Genomic DNA, 23,300 nt, shown 5'->3' on the forward strand with positions numbered 1-23,300 from the left:
AAAATAATTAATTTAATTTGTTTAGTTGTCAAACCTAGCGGAGTAGGAAGTGTCTTATCTCAGATTTTGACAGAAAAACGATTACGAAGCTAGAAAAAATTCTAAGTGTACCCAAAAGATGAATGGCAATGGTGGTTTTATTTAGTTGGCACTAGTGTCAATTTTACTCATATAAGCTACCTATACTCTTTGCTCTGTAGTATAGGGTTTCAGGTGGCACAGAGCTACAGTAAAATTTGAAAAGAGGGTAAACTTTTCATTTTCTGACTCTGACATTTTTTGTATTCTGTGACATTTTTTGACGTTTTGAAACATGATTACATTCAGCTCTTGCAATTTTCGCACCCAAATAGCAAAAACTAGGTAGGGTGTTTTCGCATTTATTCTTTTAAATTGAGTTCAGGCACGCATAAAGTGGAGCTAGGAGCTGTTTGTCTCAAAGTGTCCCAATTTTTCTATTTGTACACATGTTCTATGAATTTCAACCTCCTCCGTCTGGCTATGCTATTGCAGGTTTTCTGTTTGAAAATAATTCCTGTTTCTACTATTAAAACTTAATACCCACTTACATGACTATGAAAGAGGATTTTCGCATCAAAGCTTAATTTTTCAAATCTATCGTCAAAAAAAGAAAAAGGTGACAACAAATTTTGTTAAAATCAACAAAATATAGCTGGGCAATCGAGTTGACAAGTCTGTCGAACGCACTCTGTCTAGGTAATGGAACCCAGATTTCCATTAATAAAAAACTGGACCATATTTTGAATTGTCACGGCTGGCTGACTGAAGGAGACTCAATTTGACATAGTTGATGAACTAGATGGTACTAGAGTTTGATGTAGGATAAAGGAGGAAGGGTGTATTTTACAAGCGCTACGAACTCAATTGTCTAAGGCTAAAATTTAAATACTGACCCTTGGGGCAAACGAACATTGTGATACAGACTGAAACAAACATCTAGCATTATCAACAGACATGACTCAGGGTCCAGTTGATCTACTTGTACAGTTTGAAGAAAGGGACTTAAGCTGAGGGGTCCTCGAGGCCCTGATTCCTCAAAATTTTAATTAATTTTAACATCTGAGGGTGGAGCTTATTTTAAAAATTTTGGAAATATTATTTTCTTACCCCCCTAAGTTGTTCCATATCACATGAAAACATTGTAGAAAAAGTTTGAGCCATTTATAATAATGTTTAGGGGTAGCTCAAGTACCTCAAAGATTAAGAAAAAAGAAAAAAAAGAAGGATTTCGATTAAAAATTTTAAAAATTAAAAATTTTGGAAATATTATTTTCTTAACCCCCCTAAGTTGTTCCATATCACATGAAAACATTGTAGAAAAAGTTTGAGCCATTTATAATAATGTTTAGGGGTAGCTCAAGTAGCTCAAAGATAAAGAAAAAAGAAAAAAAAGAAGGATTTCGATCAACTTGTATTTTGCTTTAAAAAAATATAAACAAAATTGTTTAGTTCCTATTTATGGTTGACCTGACAGAGTCTGCTTCCTGCTGTCGGGATAAACTCTGCGGTGTTCATTGACAACTTGCAGCAGAAATTGCAGCTGCGACACATCTTGGGTTATAAAACCGCTGTACTCTTGAATGAGTGCCACTCCTCGCTCAGCGTGGTCATTGACGACTTTGAGTGACCTCATAGTTTCTGACGCTAGCTTGTGGTCGTGTCTATCTTCCCACAAGTCTGGATCAACTGTGAGAAATCCATCCGGAAGATCCATCATTTGAAAAAGTTTTGCTGACTTTGCTGTAACAAAATGTTCCAGGTTTTTATTCTTGGCTGAATCAAGATCAATGGTGATACGCTTGGTACGTTCCTGTTCCTGGTCGTCTTCACTCTGCATGGTACTCACCATCAGTCTCTTCGTCGACGAACTGACGCGACTGTCGAAGAAAGCCAAGCCAACGAGTTCGGGTGACAAATACCACAAGTTACCGGAAAACTTGTTTGATGTGGCCTTTGAGATTGCCAAATGGATGGACGAGTACTCGAGCAGCGACTTCAGCAGTAGTAGGTCACTGTACGGAGAACCTGAGGCTAAAGGTGCAGAGATCCAGGCTTTCAGGTACACACGTACTGCAAACACACACACGTCATGCAAACCTCTTTCTTCTGTGAGAGTCAGTCTAAACTGAGCCTGGAACATCCAGATCTTTAAACTGTATATCACTTTGCTCATCCATCTGGCATGGTGCATCGCTCCGGGTGACATGAATCGTACTCCTCTCACAGGAGTAGCACCAAGAAAGAGGAGCACAAGTTCCAGGAATTCCTTGTAATCATCCCTCGGCTGGCTCTGTTCAAGGTGCTTGTTAGCAAAATCGATGGTACTTTGTTTGATGTCATCCACTAGACGCGCCACATCATCAGCTGCAATTCCTGTTTCATATTTATCTGTATCTATGAATCTCCAATAGTCCTGGAAGCGTTTGAAGAGTGGAACCTCAGGAGAAGATGTCGATCCCATGCACACTCGAAACGCAGCACCAATGACGAGCTCCATAATATGATGTCTACAAGCCAGTGACAAGAGTTCCTTACCTAGCTTCTGCTCCAACAGAACACAAGCACCAGAGATCCTGCCAGTGTTTGAGCTTGTAGTATCGAAACACAATGGCTCGGATGTGGCCGGGTATGCCCCAGTCTTCAATAGCTCCGAAGACAGCAGAAGCCTGAGCCTCGCCTGTTCCGGATGGAAGCTTGGCTACTGTGAGTAGCTGTAAAACTTCTTTTCCGGAAACCAAAACAGGCAGACGATCAACCTTCTCTTTTCCAATGAGGTCGGGGATCAGTTTGCCGTCCCAGTGGACAACGAGGGGAACATCACTCTGAAACTTGGCTCTGATGCTTGCAGAACTGTGAATTCGATGTTTTGTTCCGAGTTGGTGAACTGAATCTCTATTTAGAGCTAGTTGGTCAATAGTCATTCCTAAGCTTTTGGCAGTTTCTGCTATGACAAAAACAGCCTTGCGGTCTGATACTTTAGTACGATCAAGAGCTGCTGCTAGTTCAGGTGTAACTACAGCTTTTCGGCCCCTCTTTCTTTTTTGAGTTCTACTTCCTCCAACAGCCCCCTCACTGTCAACGTCTTCTGCTGCGCTGATCTCTGAACCAGATGTGGTAAGTTCGGCTGTGGAAGCCTCTATCTGTTGTATGTTCTCTGTTTGCTGTCGTCTTTTAAGTGTTTGCTGCTCTCTCTCAGACACCCTTTTCTCCTTGCAAGCTAGTGTTTCATCTACGCCAACCATTGACCCCCGTCTCCCTTTTTCTCGCTGGGCTAACAAGAAATCTTTGTCTTCTTGTATTGACATCGTGTTCAGGGCATCGGCGTGAGCGATGTCAAAAAGATCCTCGAGCCTAGATACGAAGGCCGCCTCTCTCGCCTGTTGAGTTGATGACTTTCGTGCTTTGTTCTTCTTGAGAAGACGCCATTCTTCAAATGCCTGCTCAAGCTTGGTTTGACAGTTTTGATGATCTCTCATTGGAATTCGAGCTTTCCGCCAAAACTTTGCTAGTTCGGTTACAGCAGCAGCCGACGAGTGCCTAATGGTCTCATTCAGTTCAAGTTGGAGATGAAGGAAGAACCCAAGAGCCATTCGCAATGAAGGCAGCTTGCTACCTCTTAATTCAGACACAGAGCTACCAATGAGATATAACTCCGTTCGAGATCTAGTTGCATTTGCTAACATTTTCAGTCTCAATTGGGTCTGAAATAAAAAGAAAACAGAATTTATAATCATGAACTTAGGTAGGGTGAATTTTTTTTAGAAAAAAGAGCAAAAATTGTTCAACTCATTGCTTCTCCAACAAAAGAATAGGCTCAGTTACATTCAAATTCGTCAATCAACGCTCAGTAGTCATTAACGTTATAGAAATCTACTGTCTTGAGACAAGTTAATACACAGTTAGCTTATTATTGTAAAAAAAACAACACTGATAACAAAACAGAACTGATACAATATCGCCTCGAGCAAAAAACTACACCAGACTGAGTCTTGGTGTCCGAGACTCTAGTAAGCGCAACCGGTCAAAAGCAAACAAGTCTGAACACGTTCATCTCTGAAGGATGGAAATTTTGCATTGCCGGCTAAATTATGTCTGGTTCTGCTGCAAGTTGTCAATGAACACCGCAGAGCTTATCCCGATAGCAGGAAACAGACTCTATCCGGTCAACCATAAATAGGAACTAAACAATTTTGTTTATGTGTTTTTAAGCAAAATACAAGTTGCTCGAAATCCTTCTTTTTTACTTTTTCCTTCTTTTTTACTTTTTTTCTTAATCTTTGAGGTACTTGAGCTACCCCTAAACATTATTATAAATGGCTCAAACTTTTTCTACAATGTTTTCAGGTGATATGGAACAACTTAGGGGGGTAAGAAAATAATATTTCCAAAATTTTTAAAATAAGCTCCACCCTACTGGGCAATTCTTATTCGAATTATCAAATAAAACTGTTAATAAAAAACAAAATTTTTACTACCCCCCCCCAAAAAAAAAACAACAAACAAGCGTTTCTATCTGTATGTTTCTATTTCAGACCTTTACGTGGAATCCTATGCTTTTCGCGATAGATATGAAATTCCTAGGGTATTAATAAGAAACGAGGCAATAAGAAATTACCTCTAAAAGCAATCTATTTAATTTCTAAAAATAATCTCTAAATATTAATAATCCGATAATTTTAAAAATTTAGATCCTCGATACTAGGTACCCAGAGTTGTAGCTAGGGTTTCCAATGCCCAGAAATGATGTCGGTTTTGACCACCATCCCATGCTATCACTGCCACAATATAAATATACAAATATGGTTTATTAAAAAGAATCCGCTTGGTGCTCCCTTAGAGGCTGCACCCAGGGAAAACCATCCCCTCTTTTCTCCCTAGCTACGCCACTGTAAAGGCCTTGTAATCTACCATAAGCTAAATTTTAGTTTTTGAGAAATCTGCCTGAAGACAACGTATAGTTTAAAGCTTGCGTCATTGAAATCACCATTCCTAAGCTTCTGATAATAACCGTTTTTAAGCAGTATCATAATTGGGTCCGATTACCGATCAAGAGAAAAATGGCCGCCCATCGTACCTTACCCGGAAATTTTAAAGGATTAACATAAAAAGGTTTTTAAACTAAATAAATAGCTATGTGAAAATACCCATACTACATGAACCCTGCCCATTTAGCTAGTGCTAGTTTGAGCAAATTTAATTTTTCATAGAATTTTCTGATTGACAGAAACTTCCTAAATGCCTTAAAGTAGCAATAGCTGAACTTCAGTACTAATAAAATCTCATTGTTAATGGGAATACAAGCGGTTTTCGTAATAAAGTTTAAGTGCTATTTGTTGCTGTACTTTTTGGGTTCAAGCAGCAAAACAACAGATGTCTTGTCGACGGTCATAAATCCTCGTCTGCCTGATATGCCGTCCCAGCTTATGCATGTGCCAGACATGGAGTATTAACTTTACACGATATATCTGTTTTATTATGTTTCAATGTTATGAATAAGAAATGTTCCATATGGGTATAGCGGCTAATGCCTTTGGGTACTCGACTGACTTACTGTATTTCAAACAGTTTGCTGTACAAAAAGTGTGATTCAATCCCGCTTTCTAGGCTTATAATGAGAACGAGGTCGAGATTGCTAGTGCACTTTTTGCGGGTGAAGGATGAGATATTGCCAAAGATTGCCCGGTACTTATATGATATATCCCCTGCAGCTCAAGTTGTTCATGCATTGATGCACTGTAAACTGGTTTCTTTTGCTAGTTTCTTTCAACTTAGCGTGAGAAAAGACATAGAGAATTCACAGAACAGATTGGAAATATATAATTTGGGCTATATATTCACACATTAGGGGGTGGGTGGGGGTGGGTTTATAAAGTATTTGGACATTGTGAGTCAGAAAACAATTCTTATTTTATAATATTAGAATAATTGTAGCTAACACATCCTGCATGCAGACCCGCTGTACTTTACCCCACCCCTAATGTGCAAAATATATAATACTCCAAAATATCATATCTTTTTATCATACTTGAGTATTTTTTATAAGGATTAACCTAACTTCACTTCTTGAGCTGCAGGGGTATATCATACAATGCCGATTGCTCTTTTTGACAAACCGTCTAGGGCTAAACAGAGAGCAGACCGCTCACGGTTTGGGTGGGAGGATGTCGTAAAAAATATTTAAAGGAAACGAGAACTTCATGGGAGATGGAGGAGGGGTGTTTGCAGCTGTGTTGGACTCAGTTGGCTTTGTGCTGCAGTGATTTGTTAGTAATTGCATTAGTAGTCTGAAAAAGTCTGTGACGACTCTAAAAAAAGACTTCTCATTTGCAAAAGGCCAAATTTTTACTTTTGTCGCATGGTGGTTAACCAAGGCCGTATCCAGGGGGCAATATTCGATCTGAACCCCTCTCCCCAATTTTTTTTTGTCTGACTCGTAAAAATGTAACAAAATGCATGTAAACAGATACTTAATGTGTTTTTAAAGCTTTTTTGTAACCCCCACGACCCCCCCCCCCCCAAAAAAAAAAAAAATATATGTTTCAAATATACAAAATTCTTTTTTCATTTGTAGAATTCAAAATACAGGTCTTGGAGGCCTTAAGCCCAACACTGTCATTGTATGCTGGCCAAGACATTGGAGAAATCGTGAAGAGACCGAGACTGGTGATCAGCCCCACTCGGCGTTTGTCACTGCCATTCAAACTGCAAGAGCAAATGAAATGGCTGTTTTAGTCCCTAAAGGATTGGAAACTTTCCCTGACAGCACACAAAAGGTAAATTAGCTTCAAAAGTAAAAAGAAAAAAAACTTTAAAAGAACACTGGTAAAATTGACTAAGAAGATGAAAGGAACAGCAAAGAAAATTAAACAAAGAAAATAAATAAAGTGTTCTGCCACTCTTTGCTTGTGATTAAGATACTTATTATCTTGGTAGGTGGGGGTGCGAATTTTAGGGGGTATTCAGTATAACAACGGAAAATGTTGCTTAGTTTGTTCCTTTTGAGAAAGGTGGCAGCATTGGTTTTTTCTGTCAAAAAGTAGGGTCGGTTTGTTTTTATTTAATATTGTAAAAATATTTACAAACAAATTTCGATAAGTTGGTAGATGTCACTTGTGCCGTCCGGCTAGCAAAACATCTTACAACAGATGAATCTGATGGTGTAATTTTCGTTAAGATTCTATGACTTTTAGGGGGTAATATCCCCTTTTTTCTAAATTAAGGGACATTTTCTCAGGCTCGTAACTTCTGATGGGTACGACTAAAATTGATGAAACTTATATATCTAAAGTTAGAATAGAAATTCAATACTTTTTATATATCTATTGGTATCAACATTCTGGTATTTAGAGTTTAAGTTACTATTGAGCCTGGTCGCTCCTTATTTACAGTTCGTTACCACGAACTGTTTGATCAAAGAGCTAAAATTTGTTTGTCATAAACCAATTTTTGGTAACTTAAAAAAGACACTAGAACTTTTAATTTCTGTTAGAATGAGCCCTCTCACAACATTCTAGGACTACTGGGTCGATACAATCACCCCTGGGAAAAAAACAACAAATAAACACGCATCCGTGATATGTCTTCTGGCAAAAAATACAAAATTCCACAGTTTTGCAGATAGGAGCTAGAAACCTCTACAGTAGAGTTCTCTGATACTCTGAATCTGATGCTGTGATTTTCGTTAAGATTCTATGATTTTTAACGGGCGCTTCCCCATATTTTCTAAAATATTGCAAATTTTCTCAGGCTCGTAACTTTTGATGGGTAATACTAAGCTTGATGAAATTTATATATTTAAAATCAGCATTAAAATGCAATTCTTTTGATGTAACTATTGGTGTCAAAATTTCGTATTTTAGAATTTTGGTTACTATTGAGCCGGGTCGCTCCTTATTACAGTTCGTTACCACGAACTGTTTGATAATGTAATTAATCTAAATCATGATATATTTAAAGATCTTAACGCGTTTTGCGGATGAAAGTTAATATACCTACCAAAAATTGGCCTTTTGCCATCAATATGGGGTCAACCTCTTGAATTGGGCAGAAATGGGTCGTAAGAAAGGATTTAAAGAAAATGGAAACTTAGGGTGACGGAGTATAGTTTGAATCTTTTAACAAGCAATAGAGACGGAAGAGGAGCGCGCAATGGTGTGCTAGCCTCAATTCACTTGATGCTGCGAGAGTTTGCTAGCAGTAGTAGTAGCTTACTGTAATTAATGAATTAATATGCTTTATATATATATATACCTCATAGCTCTAATGCAATTGGTGTTATGCAGTTGATTCCCCGTACTAAAAACAAATACCTTACCTTCAATTCAAAACGAGAAATGGAAGGTAACGCAAGTATCGTAAGCTTCCGTATTTTTGAGTACACGAACTTTGTCCGTGTCAGTTACTCCGATTGTAAAGAAAATGGGAGAATTATTAGCTAGGACCTGACACAATATTTTACTACGAAAAAAGCACCCGCCCTCCATTACTAGATGCTTTTTAGAAAAGCTACTTAGTTTCAACTTTGTATTGATAAATCGATAGATAGATAAGTGTATTTCAAAAGCCCACGGGTCATATACACACAAAAATATAAATAAATAACAAACAAGCAAGGAAACTAAACATGCTTTGTCTTCATCCTTTGTATATTTGATATTTGAACTGTACAGGGTATAAATATCTAATTCCACCAAGCAAACAAAGGATAAGAAAAATTAATAGTGTAGAAAAAATACTGAAGATTATTAGTGTTTGCGTAAGCTTTTGTATATACGCTTAAGATACGCTTAAGAAATTATGGAATAAACCCAGTCGAATTAATTTTTAAATTATTTAGTTTTTAATAGTCATAATTTTATGTCTGTTGTTTATATCATCCCTTCTTTTAAGGAAAATACTTACTATGGTAGAAGTATTGTAGATACGGTATGGTATGGTAGATGAAAATCAAATTATCTACTCTGTGTAGACTGAGGCCGCTACTCTTCTGCACCACTACCAGGCCTGCCATCGAAAATAGTCTTTCGGTGGTCACACTAGTCGCAGTAATAGACAATAACTTACAGGCAAGGGTGACAGAATTGACGGAATTTTACCGCGATTAAGTCTCCAGAACTCAAGAATGTTGCCGTTACCGTCATCCTTGGTTTCTTCCCATGCCTTTAAAAGGATAAAGTATAGTGCAACTTGGTTGCGGATTGTTTCCAGCTTTTTTCGACTCCCTTCTCCTTTTTTAGGCAGCCTCCTGGCCCTCTCTTTCCGCTCTCTTTTTTTTATTGGCAATGTCTCTTCGACCTAGAAAAATGTCAAAGAAAATCATCGCATGAATAATAAAAATTACGAGCCTATGCATCATCAGCAGGAGCGTGTCTTAATTCAACAATTCTTCAGAAACTGGGGATTAGCTCTGCAGTCCTCACGACTTTCTGATTTCGGACCAGTATTCTCGCGACACTTAATGTCCAATACCACGAGAAATCGCAAGAGACATGTCACAAAGATGCAGCATTTTGCGCAATTTTCAGAAAGAAGAAAAGGATTGGTTTTCAATTTCCGTTTCTTCTTCGAATCAACTATTTTTGGGATCCTATAGGAAAACTTATGGATACCTATGAGATCGGAATATCCATTTGTCCGTCTGTCCGTCGGTGGACTCAATAACTCGAGAACGGAAAAAGATATATTGATGAAACTTGGTATATAGGTTCCTTGTGTGAAGAGTAAGGTCAAGTTCGTATATGGGCCGTATTGCTTCAAAACAAAGGGTGGAGGAGGTGCCAGAATTTTTCTAAAGGTTGTAATCAAGCAATTTACCCTGGCTGAGGCTTTTTTTTATATGATTAGTATAATACCAAGGTGTCTTGGAATAGAGAGGTCCTTAACTCTAAAGTTCCTAAATGGAAATTAACTTAGTGTCTGTTCGAATGACAATTCTATATTCAATGGATGTGCTACAAGAAATGGTGCTGAATAAATTTTTTTCAGTAGGAAAATTGAAATCCTTAACTACACGAGAAAACAAAAAATCCAACATTACGGCTGAGGCAATAAAGAATTGGTGCAAATTAATCCAAAATCAGCGGAATGCTACTACCTTGGCCAGTGGTTGTGCGCTGGTGGCGATGCGACGATTCGTCAGGTATTGACAGGGTCTCTTTTCGATGGTGTTTGATTCATACGCTGGAGTGGTGCCGTGGTTCAGTAGAAGCTTTGTTTTGGAGTGTTTAGGCCTAATTATACATTTTACATATATTCTGTGCTCAGCTATGCTTGCCGGTTGTGCTGCACTGGGTTTTGATGAATTTACATCATAATTTCCCCTTTGCCTTTACAAATCTTGTAAAATCTATAAAATGACTAAGTAATGGTGCTATGAGTAATTAATAGTACAATGTAAATTACTAAATTTATTTCAAGCTCTCGGAATAAACCCTTTTTATTAGGAACTGATAATATCACTTTGAGTAAATTTTAAAAAAAGCCAAAACCGCAAGAATTTTCAATACGAATCAATTCTAAGACGAATAACAAGCAATAAGTTAATAGTAACAATAACGACAATGCATTTTACTGAGATAAATTATTTACGACAATAAAGTTATAGTTAATTTTCTAACATGTCTCTTTTTCTAACGGTATTAATGATATTTTCAATAATCAATTTTATAAATCAGCTTCGTTGTTTATTGAATACTCTCGACTTGCGCGCCTTTAAGACAGCAAACATGCCCTTAACTTGTCACAAATAATCTTCTCTGAAGAACCTCTGTAGAGGAGACGTATTTACTGCCACTACTACAACTCCATATTTCTAGAAAATTTCTGCATTTAAAGCCCATCTAGGCCCCTTTGCAATGGGAATGACAGAGCTTTGGTCACCTTCTATCTAATCGCAGGATAAATATATATATATATATATATATATATATATATATATATATATATATATATATATATATATATATATATATATATATATATATAAAGGAATTTAAAGGATAAAAAAGAGGTTATGGTTAAAGATAAGGAGGGATAAGGAAGAGATCATCTTTCTTATGCCTCATAAGCCATAAAGATTGTGACTTCAAAGGTTGCGGCTTCGAATCAGTGCCCGTGTTTTACCAGTATAACGAGAGGTTTGTGTCAGCTTTAGATGAATATTCAAAGCCTCTTTTGAGCTGACATTAGAAAGAAGAAAGAAAGTCAAAGTCATGTTATGATCTTGTTAGAGTTTAATATGTGCCTTTTATACGTTGCCTTAGAATGTCTTACTGAAGGCTTTTTTTTTATTCAAATATAGTTTTTTAATACTAAACTGACCGAACATCAACTTTTAATCAGTTAACTGGTTGATTTCCATGCTCATCAACATTCTTGAACACAAACAAATCACAAATTATCACTTAACCTTCTATTTTAATTTTGCTGCTTGAATTTACAACTTCTAAGTCAACAAGAAAAACACCAGACCTATTTTTTGTTATGAAAAGACGATAAAATGTCGACATGATGTCAAAGTTTTACAAATCGAATGCCCAGTGTATCGACAAATAATAAAATAAAACAGCAAAGTTCCTGACTCCGATTCAACCACGGCTTAAATATTGAACATTCAATATGCTCTCTTAAATATTCTTTGGTCATGTGCACAGCATAAATATTATACTCTATGGAATATTTGGTTCAGAAATGGGACACTTCATAATGCGCGCAAAGGGAAGTTTCTCTGCAATTAAAGGGAAGTTAATTGCATACGCGCGAAGGCGGAGTTATAAAGAATTGTTTGAGACTAATGTGTCGCAAAAATCTTAAATGGAGATGGTAGGAATTTTCCAAACTGTATAATATTTATGATGTGGTTAATGCCACATTTTAGTCGTTTAGATTTTATTGTCACTATGTCATAATAGTTTTTGTCTGTTTTTGTTGTTATGACTGTGATCTCGCTTACATGACGCAGTTACATTTTTTAATTCATAATTTTGCTGACTAGATTTTATATGGTTTTCTCTTTTAGTTTGTCTTCTTATGGAAACAAAAAAAAAACAAATATTAAGTATGTTTGCTTTTAATGTGCTCTGAAAGTCCGTTTACTTCTGAAAGTGTTTCATACAGAAATATATCATCAACTTCCATCTAACTTGGCAAGTGATTGTATACAAACAGCAATCAATTTTCACGCTTCATGCATTTTGATTTTGTACTGTGAGCATTATTCCATGATTAAAACAGTAATATTCAGCTTGTTCCTCTTTTAGCTCAATGGGTTTATTGATGTGTGGTGGATTGTCCATGATGGTGGTCTTTTAATGCTTTTGCCGTTTTTATTGAAAAAACATCGATGCTGGAGCAAATGTAAACTACGGATCTTCACAGTTGCTCAACTAGAGGACAATTCTATTCAAATGAAGAAGGACTTGAAGGATTTTCTTTATCAGCTTCGAATTGACGCAGTCGTCGAAGTTGTTGAAATGGTAAGTACAACTTTTGTTTTTACAGAAGTATTACACCATGTGGTGAATTACACCATGTACATAACAGCAAGGGCACAAATTTGCTATGGAGCAGGGAGCAACTGCCCCTCACAGACCTCACTTTGACAATATTTTGTATTCTGTCAACTTTCATCCGCAGAACGTGTCCTAGCCATCTGAATTTTTATTTTGTTACAGCCCCAGTCAGAAGGATATAGCCATATTTTTCGCACAACTTGTTGTTTGATATATGGACGGGTACCCAAAACAATTTGTAGGCAATTTCTCTGGAAAATATAGAACAAATCTTCATTCCCTTTTCGAAGCGCCCATGCTTCAGAACCATATTTGACCGCTGTCATCACTGTAGCTTCCAATATTCTAATCTTGGTTTGCAGAATTATCTTCTTATTCTTCAAATTTTTTTTCAACTGTGAATAAACGCTCTGAGCCTTGGCTATTCTGCTTTTAACCACTTCACTGCTCCCACCTTCTTTATTAATAATTAATTAAAAAAAAATTTTCACATGACAAGTTTTTCAAAGTAAAGTAAAGAGCTCAAGTAAGCCAAGAATGAGCAACAATAAAGTCAAGTAATCTTTCAAGAGTAAAACTATCACAAATCACTATCATTAAATGAATAAAACTCAAAACGATCAAAAATCAACATAAGTAGTGCTGATAATCCATATGACTTTTTTTCACAATTTTTCACAATTCAATTCATTTTATTTATGTTCAATTACAAAAAACATACACAAGTCTCCCATGAAGGGCACAACTGTGTCCTGTGTAGGAGCGCATGACATTTATTTAACTAATCATCAACAATAATAAACATCTCGTACCCCCCCACCCTAACCCACCCCTATCCACTTGTAATAATAACCTATAAATATTTATTAAAATACTGGGAGAGATACTCCAACTTTACCTTATTTTCAAAAAGATAATTTTTCAATCTATTTTTAAACAAAAGCTGGTTCTCCAACTTCCTGATTCTCTCCAGAAGACGATTCCACACCTTCACGCCCGACTTTTGCACGTAAAACTTACCTCTAGACAACTCTCCAATATCATTGACTAGTACACTCGCATTTCTCGTCTCATACTCATGGTAATGAGCATGATCAAAATAAAAATTTCTAAAATATGAAGGGCCCAGCTGATTTAAACGCTTATAAAAGAAAATACACCAATCTGGTGTTCACATATCTTTCTTACCGGTAAAATACATAATGACTTAAAACAACTAACCGTATCACTACAATTAAGACGTTTTCCTAAAATACGAAGAGCTTTATTTTGCATAGCCTGCACTTTCTTAAAATTTGACTCAAAGTTACATGCATAAATAGAACATCCATACGCTATATAAGAATGAATTGAAGCATAATAAATATTTTTCAAAGCACTTAGAAAAGAAAAATATTTAAATCTCCGCAGAATTCCGACACCCCTTGCAATTTTTTATGACAAAATTTCACAATGCCACTTAAAATTAGAATTTTCATCCAAATGAAAACCAAGATATTTACAATCAAAAACTTGTATCACTTCCGAACCATCAAACATCAGTTTGAAAGCATTATTTACAATTCGACATATTTTACAAAAAATTAAATAATTTGTCTTACTTTTATTTATAGACAAAAAGCTTGCAGACGAAAACGTTAGTAGTTGAGTAACTCTCTGGTTCGCCTTTTTTCCCAGCTCTTCAAGAGACTTCGCACTGATGGTAAGCGTTGTATCATTGGCAAACGTGGTTAAATCTGCTTCCGATATATATCATATATCGGATATATCATATATTTGATATATACATATATCAAAAATAATAGTGGTCCAGGCACAGAACCTTGTGGCACACCGCACACCAGAGGAAATAACTTACTACTTAAATCACAAACAACTTCTTTCATACTTCTCCCATATGAATACGACTTGAACCATTCAAGTAGTGTAATAAGAATCCCAAGCGCGGACATCCTGTTTAACAAAACTTTGAAATCAACAGTGTCGAACGCTTTTATTAAATCTACAAAAATTGTCATGGGAATAAGGCCTTTTTTGAGTGCACCATTTATAACAACCATCAGGTGATGTAATGCATCAGAGGTTGATTGTCCAATCCGGAATCCAAACTGGCTTTCAGAAAGCATGCCGAGTCCCTCCAGGTAACTGTAGAGGCGTTTGTGTGAAATATATGAATTATATGAACTTTTCATATAATTTTGATAAAGTTGGTAAAAGCGATATCGGTCTATAGTTTGTTAGGTCTTTTTTGCTTCCTCCCTTGTGAAGAGGAACAAGTTAAAGAGGAATACAAGGCATGGTATGATGTAATTCATCACGCTTTTCACAGCTCTTAGGTTCAGACCGTCTGTCCCTGCTGCGTTAGATTTCAGATCTTTGATTATTTTCGTCAGTTCACTCTAGCTACACTTATCAAATTCAAACGTGTGTCTTTTGCCTCTTGTATCATCAAAAAGATTATCCAAAAGAAAATCACTTTTAGCTTGAATATGTCTCTTAATGTCTCTTCCAATTTCTGAGAAAAACTTACCAAATTCATCCGCTCAACTGACAATCGGATATTTCATGACTTTCAACCAGTAGATTCTGACATTCATCTCTATGGTTCCTTTTTCCTTTCAGCACATTATTCACTAGATCCCACGTCCCTCTCATATCCCCCAGTTTTTCTTTAAACGCTTCACTGTAAAAATCGTTGCTTTCGTCGCTTGTGAAATTCTGTGAAATTCAGCTCAGATGGGCAGTTCAAATAAGGCTTGTAAGCATTATTTATCATTATTATCATTATTATTATCATTATCATATATATTTATCATATATATCTATCATATATCATTATCATTATCATTATTATCATTGCTTATTTATCACTTCAATCAAATCAATAATCTTTTGTGTCATCCAAGGTTTTTTCTTGGTATTTTTACGATGATTTACATATTTAAGAAGACAGCATTCATCATATATTGGATTGAGAACGTTCATAAACTTTTCAAAAGCAAGGCATTCAACCTTTTGCAAATATGATCCCACAATATAAAGCTCACATTTTGAGTAAATTTTTGCAGATTTTCCTTCTTCGTTTCTTTCGCCATTTTTTTTTTGTTCTGCTTCAACTTAGTATGTATATTCGGTATGGAGTACATTAGTGGTAAATGATCCGACGCGGGGTAAATCGCCACTTCACAATGGCTACTATTGACTAAAACATCAGATACGAAAATATTGTCTATCAATGTCGCTGATTTGTCACTAATCCTTGATGGAATCAAATTCACAGGAAAATACCTATGCGAAACCATATAATTCAAAAATTCTAGATTAAAGCCATTATAATTAAAAAGATTAAAATTAAAATGACCCATTATCACACACCGCATATCATGCACGCATCCCAGTCTATCCATAAAACTCTCTATCTCAATCAACGACTCTTGCGGAGAAGAACCAGGGGGCCGGTAAACCAAGCAAATAATAACTTTTAAATTATCATTCATTTCCACTTCAACACTAAAAATCTCCATCTTACCTTCAATCCATAAACTCAAAACATCTCTCTCCCTATACTTTAATTCCTCTTTAACAAAAACTGCTAGCCCACCTCTAGCCATATTTTGACGTGTCCTTGATGCCAGACAATAATCTGGAAAAGAATAAGACGACAGAATTGTTTCAACTGAAAAAAATGTTTCACACACCAACTATATCAATTTCATAATTGCAAATACTAACTGAACCACTTCCTCATGAGACGACGTAATATGGCAATTCCACTTGCCTACACATAAACTATCTTTCTTTTTTTAAATTTTTTCTCCATTCATGAGGTTAATATACCTACTTTCTCTTCCCGGGGTAAATGACAGATCTCATCTGTTGATGAGATAAAATCTCATCAAAAGACAACTGATCATTGAAAAATATTTCAAGGCGATTTTCTATGCATTCATCTAAGCCAATTAACTCATATTAAAATAAAAATTGAAATACACGAGGAAAATTGGATCCCACAATATAACGATAATGAAGCGGTGAAGGGTAAACAATACAGGCAAAAAAAAGGTAACGGGTACGAATAATAAAGTGCAAAAAAGAAAACGGATTAATTCGATAATGAAATGACGAGCTTTGTAAAATACTGGTAGAAATAGATAAGGCGCACAAATAAATGCTGAAAAAAATAAATAAATAAAGAATAAACTCAGTAAATATCATCCAGTGATGAAATACTACGGACGATCGTCTGACCTGCAAATTTGACATATATATGTCCTTTATTCGACCAAACATTCTTATTTTCAAAAAATAAGATTAGGTTATTCTCATAACCAGAACACAATCTGAATTTTACTGAAAAAAACAAACCAACAAATGACCATGGATTCTCAGATTAATTGACATATAGCCTACGGACATTTCTTCCTTAAGGTTTTTATAACTTTTCATTTATGAAAGTAAGAAAGGCGAAAACATTTCAAACGTATTTTTTTTTCAGTAAAGCACAAATGGTGTTCTGGTCCTCCAGGGCAAAACCTACCTTGTCCTCAGGGCTGTGAGGCAGGGGGGAGGGGAGTTGTCATCTTCGATGACATAATTTCTGCTCCTATCAATTACGTTGAAAAAAATGGCTATCTAAAAATTTTGATTCGATGTTTGTGGGGAAATAGTGAGCGTGGAAGGGGTTTTAGTTGCCTTCCAATTACTTTTGACTATTAAAAAGGGCACTGGCCCTTTTAATTTCGAATTGAGTGAGCTGTTTCCGAATTTTCTACCACAAAAAATAGTCATCTCAAAATTTCTATCAGATATATTTCGGGAAAATACGAGGTGTGGGGTGGGTATCCAACCTCTTCACTCTGAATCTTAAAAAGGGTAATAGAATATCTGACTGCAAATCAATGAGCCCACCCCCCGAATTTTATACGATCACCCTTTCTATATATATACCTTATGTGCCCCTTAGGGAATAACTGAAAACCCTTGCCCTGAGGGCCATAGGGGCTTTTTCATCCTCAAAAACATAATTTCAGGATTTTTCAATTAAGTTGAACAAAATGGCTATCGTAAAATTTTTATTGAATGTGTTTGGGGAAATAGTGGCCGTGGGAGGGGGGTTAGTGACCCTCCAGTCACTTTTGACTATTAAAAGAGCACTAGCATTTTAACTTCCAATCGAATGAGCTCTTTGAAGTTTCTACGACAACTGCTTCGATACAAATTGCCCTGGGCTGAACAAAAAAAGTAATAAATAAATAAATAATACATTGTGCCCACATCACTCTTTGTTTAGGCAGCGCTGTTGTGCTGTCTATGATACTACCAAAGTGAGAAAAGCTGTCCACCTGATCAATCTTTCTGTTACCCAATGTAACCTTATCATCTTCAATTATTCCTAGCCTTAGCGACTTAGCCTTCTTAACATTATTTTCAAACCTATTATAGCACCCTGAACTCGTAAAACCTTTAAAAGTTCATTCATTTTACTCAAACTTTTATTTAGGATGCTTAAATCATCAGCATCATCTAAGTTCAGGAAAGTTTTCCTCTCCATTCGATTACATGTTCTCCCATTACCTTTCTTGTGCTCCTTAAAACGAAGTCCGTCAAAATGATCCATGTAAAGGGGGACCCTGTTTAACTCTTGATTTAATCGAAACCAGCTGCTAACCTCATTTCCCACCTTAGCCGCAGCAGTGTTATTATTGTACATAGTATTAATAACTTTAATGTATTTATCTGGTGTACCATACAAGGATAAGACGTTCACTAAAGCTCAGCTATCAACAGAATCGAATGGTTGCTCATAATCTATAAAACTCAGGACCAAAGGTGTTTGACAACTCAGTCACTTTTCAATTATTAAACTAAGAGAGAAAATTTGGTCGACACATCCTCTACCCTTTAAAAAACTGTACTGTTCTTCTCTTATCACTTTGTCTACAGCATCTCTCAGTCTAAAATTCATCATATTACTAAGTAACTTGGTCCTACAGAGAACACGGTAATGCCTCGGTAATTACCACACTCACTCTCATCAACTTTTTTATACAGTGGTTTAATTAGGGTTTTTCTAAAATTGCTAGGTACTTCCCCTTTTTCAAAAAATTATATTCATAATCTTGAGTAATTTATTTCTAACCTGAGAGCCAACATATTTAAGAAACTCTTTTACCACAGTATCAGCACCTGGGGCCTTTTATTTTGAAATCTTTTTAATACTGTCGCTAATTTGTCCTCATAAAACAAATATTCCTTCACATCCAAGGTATCACAAACTTTTTTATTTTCCTCTATATCTTTTCCTGCAATTTTATCTCGGTTTAGTATATTCTCAAAATGTTCTTCCTATCTCTTTTTAACTCTTCCTTATCACTAATAGTGGCCCTGTTCCTATCTTTAACTGGGACTAGTCCGGATTTACAGCTCCCTTTCAATTTATGAACATGCCAAAACAACCTTTTACTATTCTGCCGTCAACAGAAACGGGTCAGTTGTTTTAGGATATCTTTATTTTTATGGTACTAAATGGTTCATTTGTCAGTTTTCACTGTCATTTTCACTTGATTTAGGAAAATTGGCTCCAAATTTGCCCCTCCCCTCCGTAAGATTTTGGCAAAATTATACTATTGCTTAACAAGAAACCTTTTCACTTAAAAGCTTCTTTAATACCTTTCATCATATAAACTTCATGAAATCTAAAAATCTAATAAAACTTTTAATTGACCTCTTTATCATTTTTGTAATTGGTGTTTGAAAAAGTTAAAATTAAACTTATTTCTATAAATTTAGGATCTACTAAATAGATATCGACACAAATAGACCAAAAAATAATGGCTGTACATTGCAAGCAGTAGATGATATAAATATGAGGTTTTTTCAAGCATATTCCGCATATAGCCTACTTGTATACACTTTATGTGTTTATGCGTTGCAAGCAGGGAGGGTTTACAAAAAGACACATTTTTAAACATATTCAACACGTAATTTTGTTCAACTAAGTTACGGCCGAAGATAGTAAAATTTTCAAGCAAGACTATCAAGCGACCTCGCTGTGAAATTTCAACAGGTTTTTCTTATTGAAAGCAAAATTTTTTTTTGCAACCCGAATAAATTTTCCTAAAAAAGACACCTTTGGAAGACTATCTACGAAGCCGTAGATTCTTATTAGTGCATGAGCGCGTAGCTTTCATTTATTTCCAGCCTAACTTTGCTTGCTGGAGAAGTATGTTTTTCAAACCTGACCCGAATTGTACGATTGTCCGCCCGTTTGAAGTTATTATTTTCACCGGGAAACGTGAAATCTGATTGCTGAAGTGAGATTCAACCTGCAACAGAACTTAACTTAACAATTTAATTAAAAAAGGTGAATATTGCACTTACACCAGCATACGAGAAAGAACCTTTTGCTTCTTTTTAACACAATTTTACTAACCTGAAAAACAAACCTTTCAACTGTGATCGGAATGAAAATGAACCAAACATTAGCCAACAGGAACACATTTTAACAGAACTTAACAATCTAATTAAAAAAGGTGAATATTGCACTTACGCCAGCATACGAGAAAGAACCTTTTACTTCATTTTAACACAATTTTACTAACTGGAAAAACAAACTTTTCAACTGTGACCGGAATGAAAATGAACCAAACATTAGCCAACAGGAACACATTTTAACAGAACTTAACTTAACAATTTAATTAAAAAAGTTGAATATTGCACTTACACCAGCATAAGAGAAAGAACCTTTTACTTCATTTTAACACAATTTTACTAACTGGAAAACAAACTTTTCAACTGTGATCGGAATGAAAATGAACCAAACCTTAGCCAACAGAAACACATTTCACTGGTTAACCTGAATTCTGGCTACGGAAGATTTGACTTCTAATTGAACATAATTCAAAGCTTGGTGATAATAATGCACCTATTACTTTTATGAATGAAGTGATTCGAACCCAATCAGTGTCTAGGGTGTCTATTCTGTACCCAATATAGTGTTGACCAGGTGGGGCTCTGATTGACGGTAAACTTATAAAGTGAGAGTAATTCAGCAACGTCGCTATATCCAATCCAGGCAAAGTACGAAGTTGTTGAAATTGAAACTACTGTTGAAACTACTGAAGTTGAAACTACTGGCTGAACGCAAAGCCTTGGTGACCAAACTGAAAGATTTCTATAAAATTTGCTACAGTCAAATGAACTCTTCTGGTGAAGTGAATTTTTCAACTCAAGTTTAATAGAAGTAAACAAAGCATTGGCAGAAATGAAAACAATTATTTTCATTGGCTTGTAACGACTCAGCACTCGGTCAGTAACGGTAACAGTTCGTAATAGACCAAGTCCACGGAAATAATTAACCCGTAAAATTTAAGCATTATTATAAAATACTTGTATTAAAATCCAATTATTTTCGTGAAATCTGGCTGCTGAAGGGGATTTCAAATTCAGCCAGCACCCAACTTAATCGAGAATTAGAAAATCCTTTCACCCCAGATTAGACCGCAATAACTCTCATATACATCCGGTAAATAAGGGTTCCAATTTGAATCTCTGTCTGCCAAAGAAGTTTCCTAGTCTTGCCACATTTTAGTCTCGCCACATTGCAACTCGCCACATTTTGAATGGGTGCGGAATGGGCTTTTGCTAGCCAACATATTTTTGGAGTTGGAAGGAGGGGTACTACCATCTGGATAGTTACTTTTGCCAACTAAATTTGAAAATATAGTAAAAATATGTGAGACCACAACTAAATTCTTGTCATTAATATTTTGACAATTGTGCCACAATCTTCATATATCAATTTTATACCAAACTACTCAGCACACTCAAAGGGATGAGGAGAACAAGCTTACTGAATTGACTTTAATTTTCTGTTTCAGAAATGAAAAAATTTAGATTAATGCTAAAAACTGCCATTTTTTTTAATTTGAGCTCCGAAATCGAATTTCCTAATATTCTTAAGTTTTCCTTTAAGTTCTCTGTAAGTTCCTTTTACATCTTGAAGATTAGATTTGGATCTAATTGATTTTCGGATCTAAAACTATCTCTTGATGTTCTATTGTGGTTCGAATATTTTCTATCTCTTTTGTCGTATGAGGGGTATTATGTTAACTACATTTCGCGCTTCGTTTGTTTTGAATGAAATTTCACCTTTTTGGAGAATCTTAGAAGCTGGAAAGATTCCAAAGGAATGAAGAAAAGTAACAAGATTCCAGATTTCCCTAGATAAAATTCACCAACGATATCTTGCATATTTTGTTAGTACATTTACACAAGCAGTTTTGATTGCTTAATTAAATATCTAGTTCATAATTAATTCTAAAAATAATTTCTAATCATGCAACTATATTTTCATTTTTCTTCTAATCACCTAATCAATTAATTAATTTAATTCATTATCTTGCCAGTTTCTAATTAACACCTCATAACCTAGTTGCTGCGTATGACTCTTGTCAGGTTATTTTCACCAAAAACGAAGTTTTACATTCATCTGATGAACTCCCTTATACCTAATCTTCTCAATCACAGAAATAATCAGCAATAATATCAATAAGATCAAACTAATCAGCAATAACAATGACAATAAAAGATAAGATAAAATCATTATTAATGTTTAATTAGAAAAAAAGAGGATCATTTCTATACTAAAATAAATTTAAACAGACTGGTTTTAAGTGTTTCCTGGACACTTTGCTTTTCATTATTAGAAATGTAGTGCATATTAGCTGGGATAACAAGGATATCTTAATACCTCTAGGGGGGCAGATAACATACGAGGTCAGGAGGGTAGTAACCCCTGTTTAAATCGTAAAAAGTTTTCCTTGGAAATTTAGCTGAATGGCGGTTTTCTCCATTTTTAAGGGTCCCGGGGACGGTTATATTGCTTGTAGCGTTATATCATTAAATACCGTAGGAGTCAGGTTATGCTAGATCCGTAATGAAATGGTACTGTTCAATTTCCAAAATAAGCAACATAACATCTACCATCTAGCAGGACCTTAAAAGGGTGCATTTTTTGTTGTTTTTCTTTTCTAATTTAATACAAAACATAGTAAAACTCCAACTCGAAACCAAATAAATTCAGAATCGAAAGAACTCCTTGTTCCAAATAAGCAAACAATACTTGCAGTAAATAAGAGTTTTTAGAAAGTCAATAAAACCTGTTAAAAAACACATTTGAAATGTTTTTACTTTTTTTAACATAAATAAATCAAAAATTATTAAGACTTTAACCCTTTCGCGACCGACGGGACCTTACAGTCCCGGCATTTAAAAATCCTTCGGGCGCTTCTAAATTGATAGATAGAGTAATAAAACCTGTTTCTTCGTTTTCCACCTTTTTTTGCCAGTCGATTGATGGGTAACAAGTCAAGGTTGCGTTCAGTATGAGTTATTCAGCTGATGGTGAAGTTTTGCTGCTACTTTTTTTCAAAAAAGGTAAGAAGTCGTTTTTTTTTATTTGTGATAGCGGGCTACAGCGTTGTAAGATCAGATCCAAAACTGCAATAGCTATTGCTTATGTGTAGGGAAACATTTTGGCATAAAAAAATCCGATAAATCCCTTTGGGTGACTGCTGTAATGGATTCTATTTTTGGGACCTTGCAGTCCCAGTGGACAATGCCTTTGTGCGGTGGCGACTGTAAAGTCCGCCACCGGCGACTGGTCGAGGTTGATTAGAACGACACTTTCGAAAATTAGCGATTTCTAAAGCAGCAGCACTCTTGGAATTGTTTTCTTGCTGTTTATTTTAATTTCCTGTGGTCTGTGAC

General features: G+C 35.7%; 1 protein-coding gene across 3 annotated transcripts in view; it reads left to right on the forward strand.

Moving 5' to 3' along the window:
- LOC136028281 (solute carrier family 12 member 6-like) overlaps positions 1-23,300 on the forward strand; it is a 240,876-nt gene that overhangs the window by 165,152 nt on the left and 52,424 nt on the right. For all 3 annotated transcript variants that reach the window (XM_065706024.1, XM_065706023.1, XM_065706025.1), the window contains exons 14-15: positions 6,593-6,794; positions 12,279-12,494. In XM_065706024.1, coding sequence (XP_065562096.1) covers positions 6,593-6,794; positions 12,279-12,494 — 418 coding nt within the window. The remainder of the gene's footprint in view (positions 1-6,592; positions 6,795-12,278; positions 12,495-23,300) is intronic.

Source organism: Artemia franciscana, chromosome 6, assembly GCF_032884065.1.
Source record: "Artemia franciscana chromosome 6, ASM3288406v1, whole genome shotgun sequence".
Classification (NCBI taxonomy): Eukaryota; Metazoa; Arthropoda; class Branchiopoda; order Anostraca; family Artemiidae; genus Artemia; species Artemia franciscana.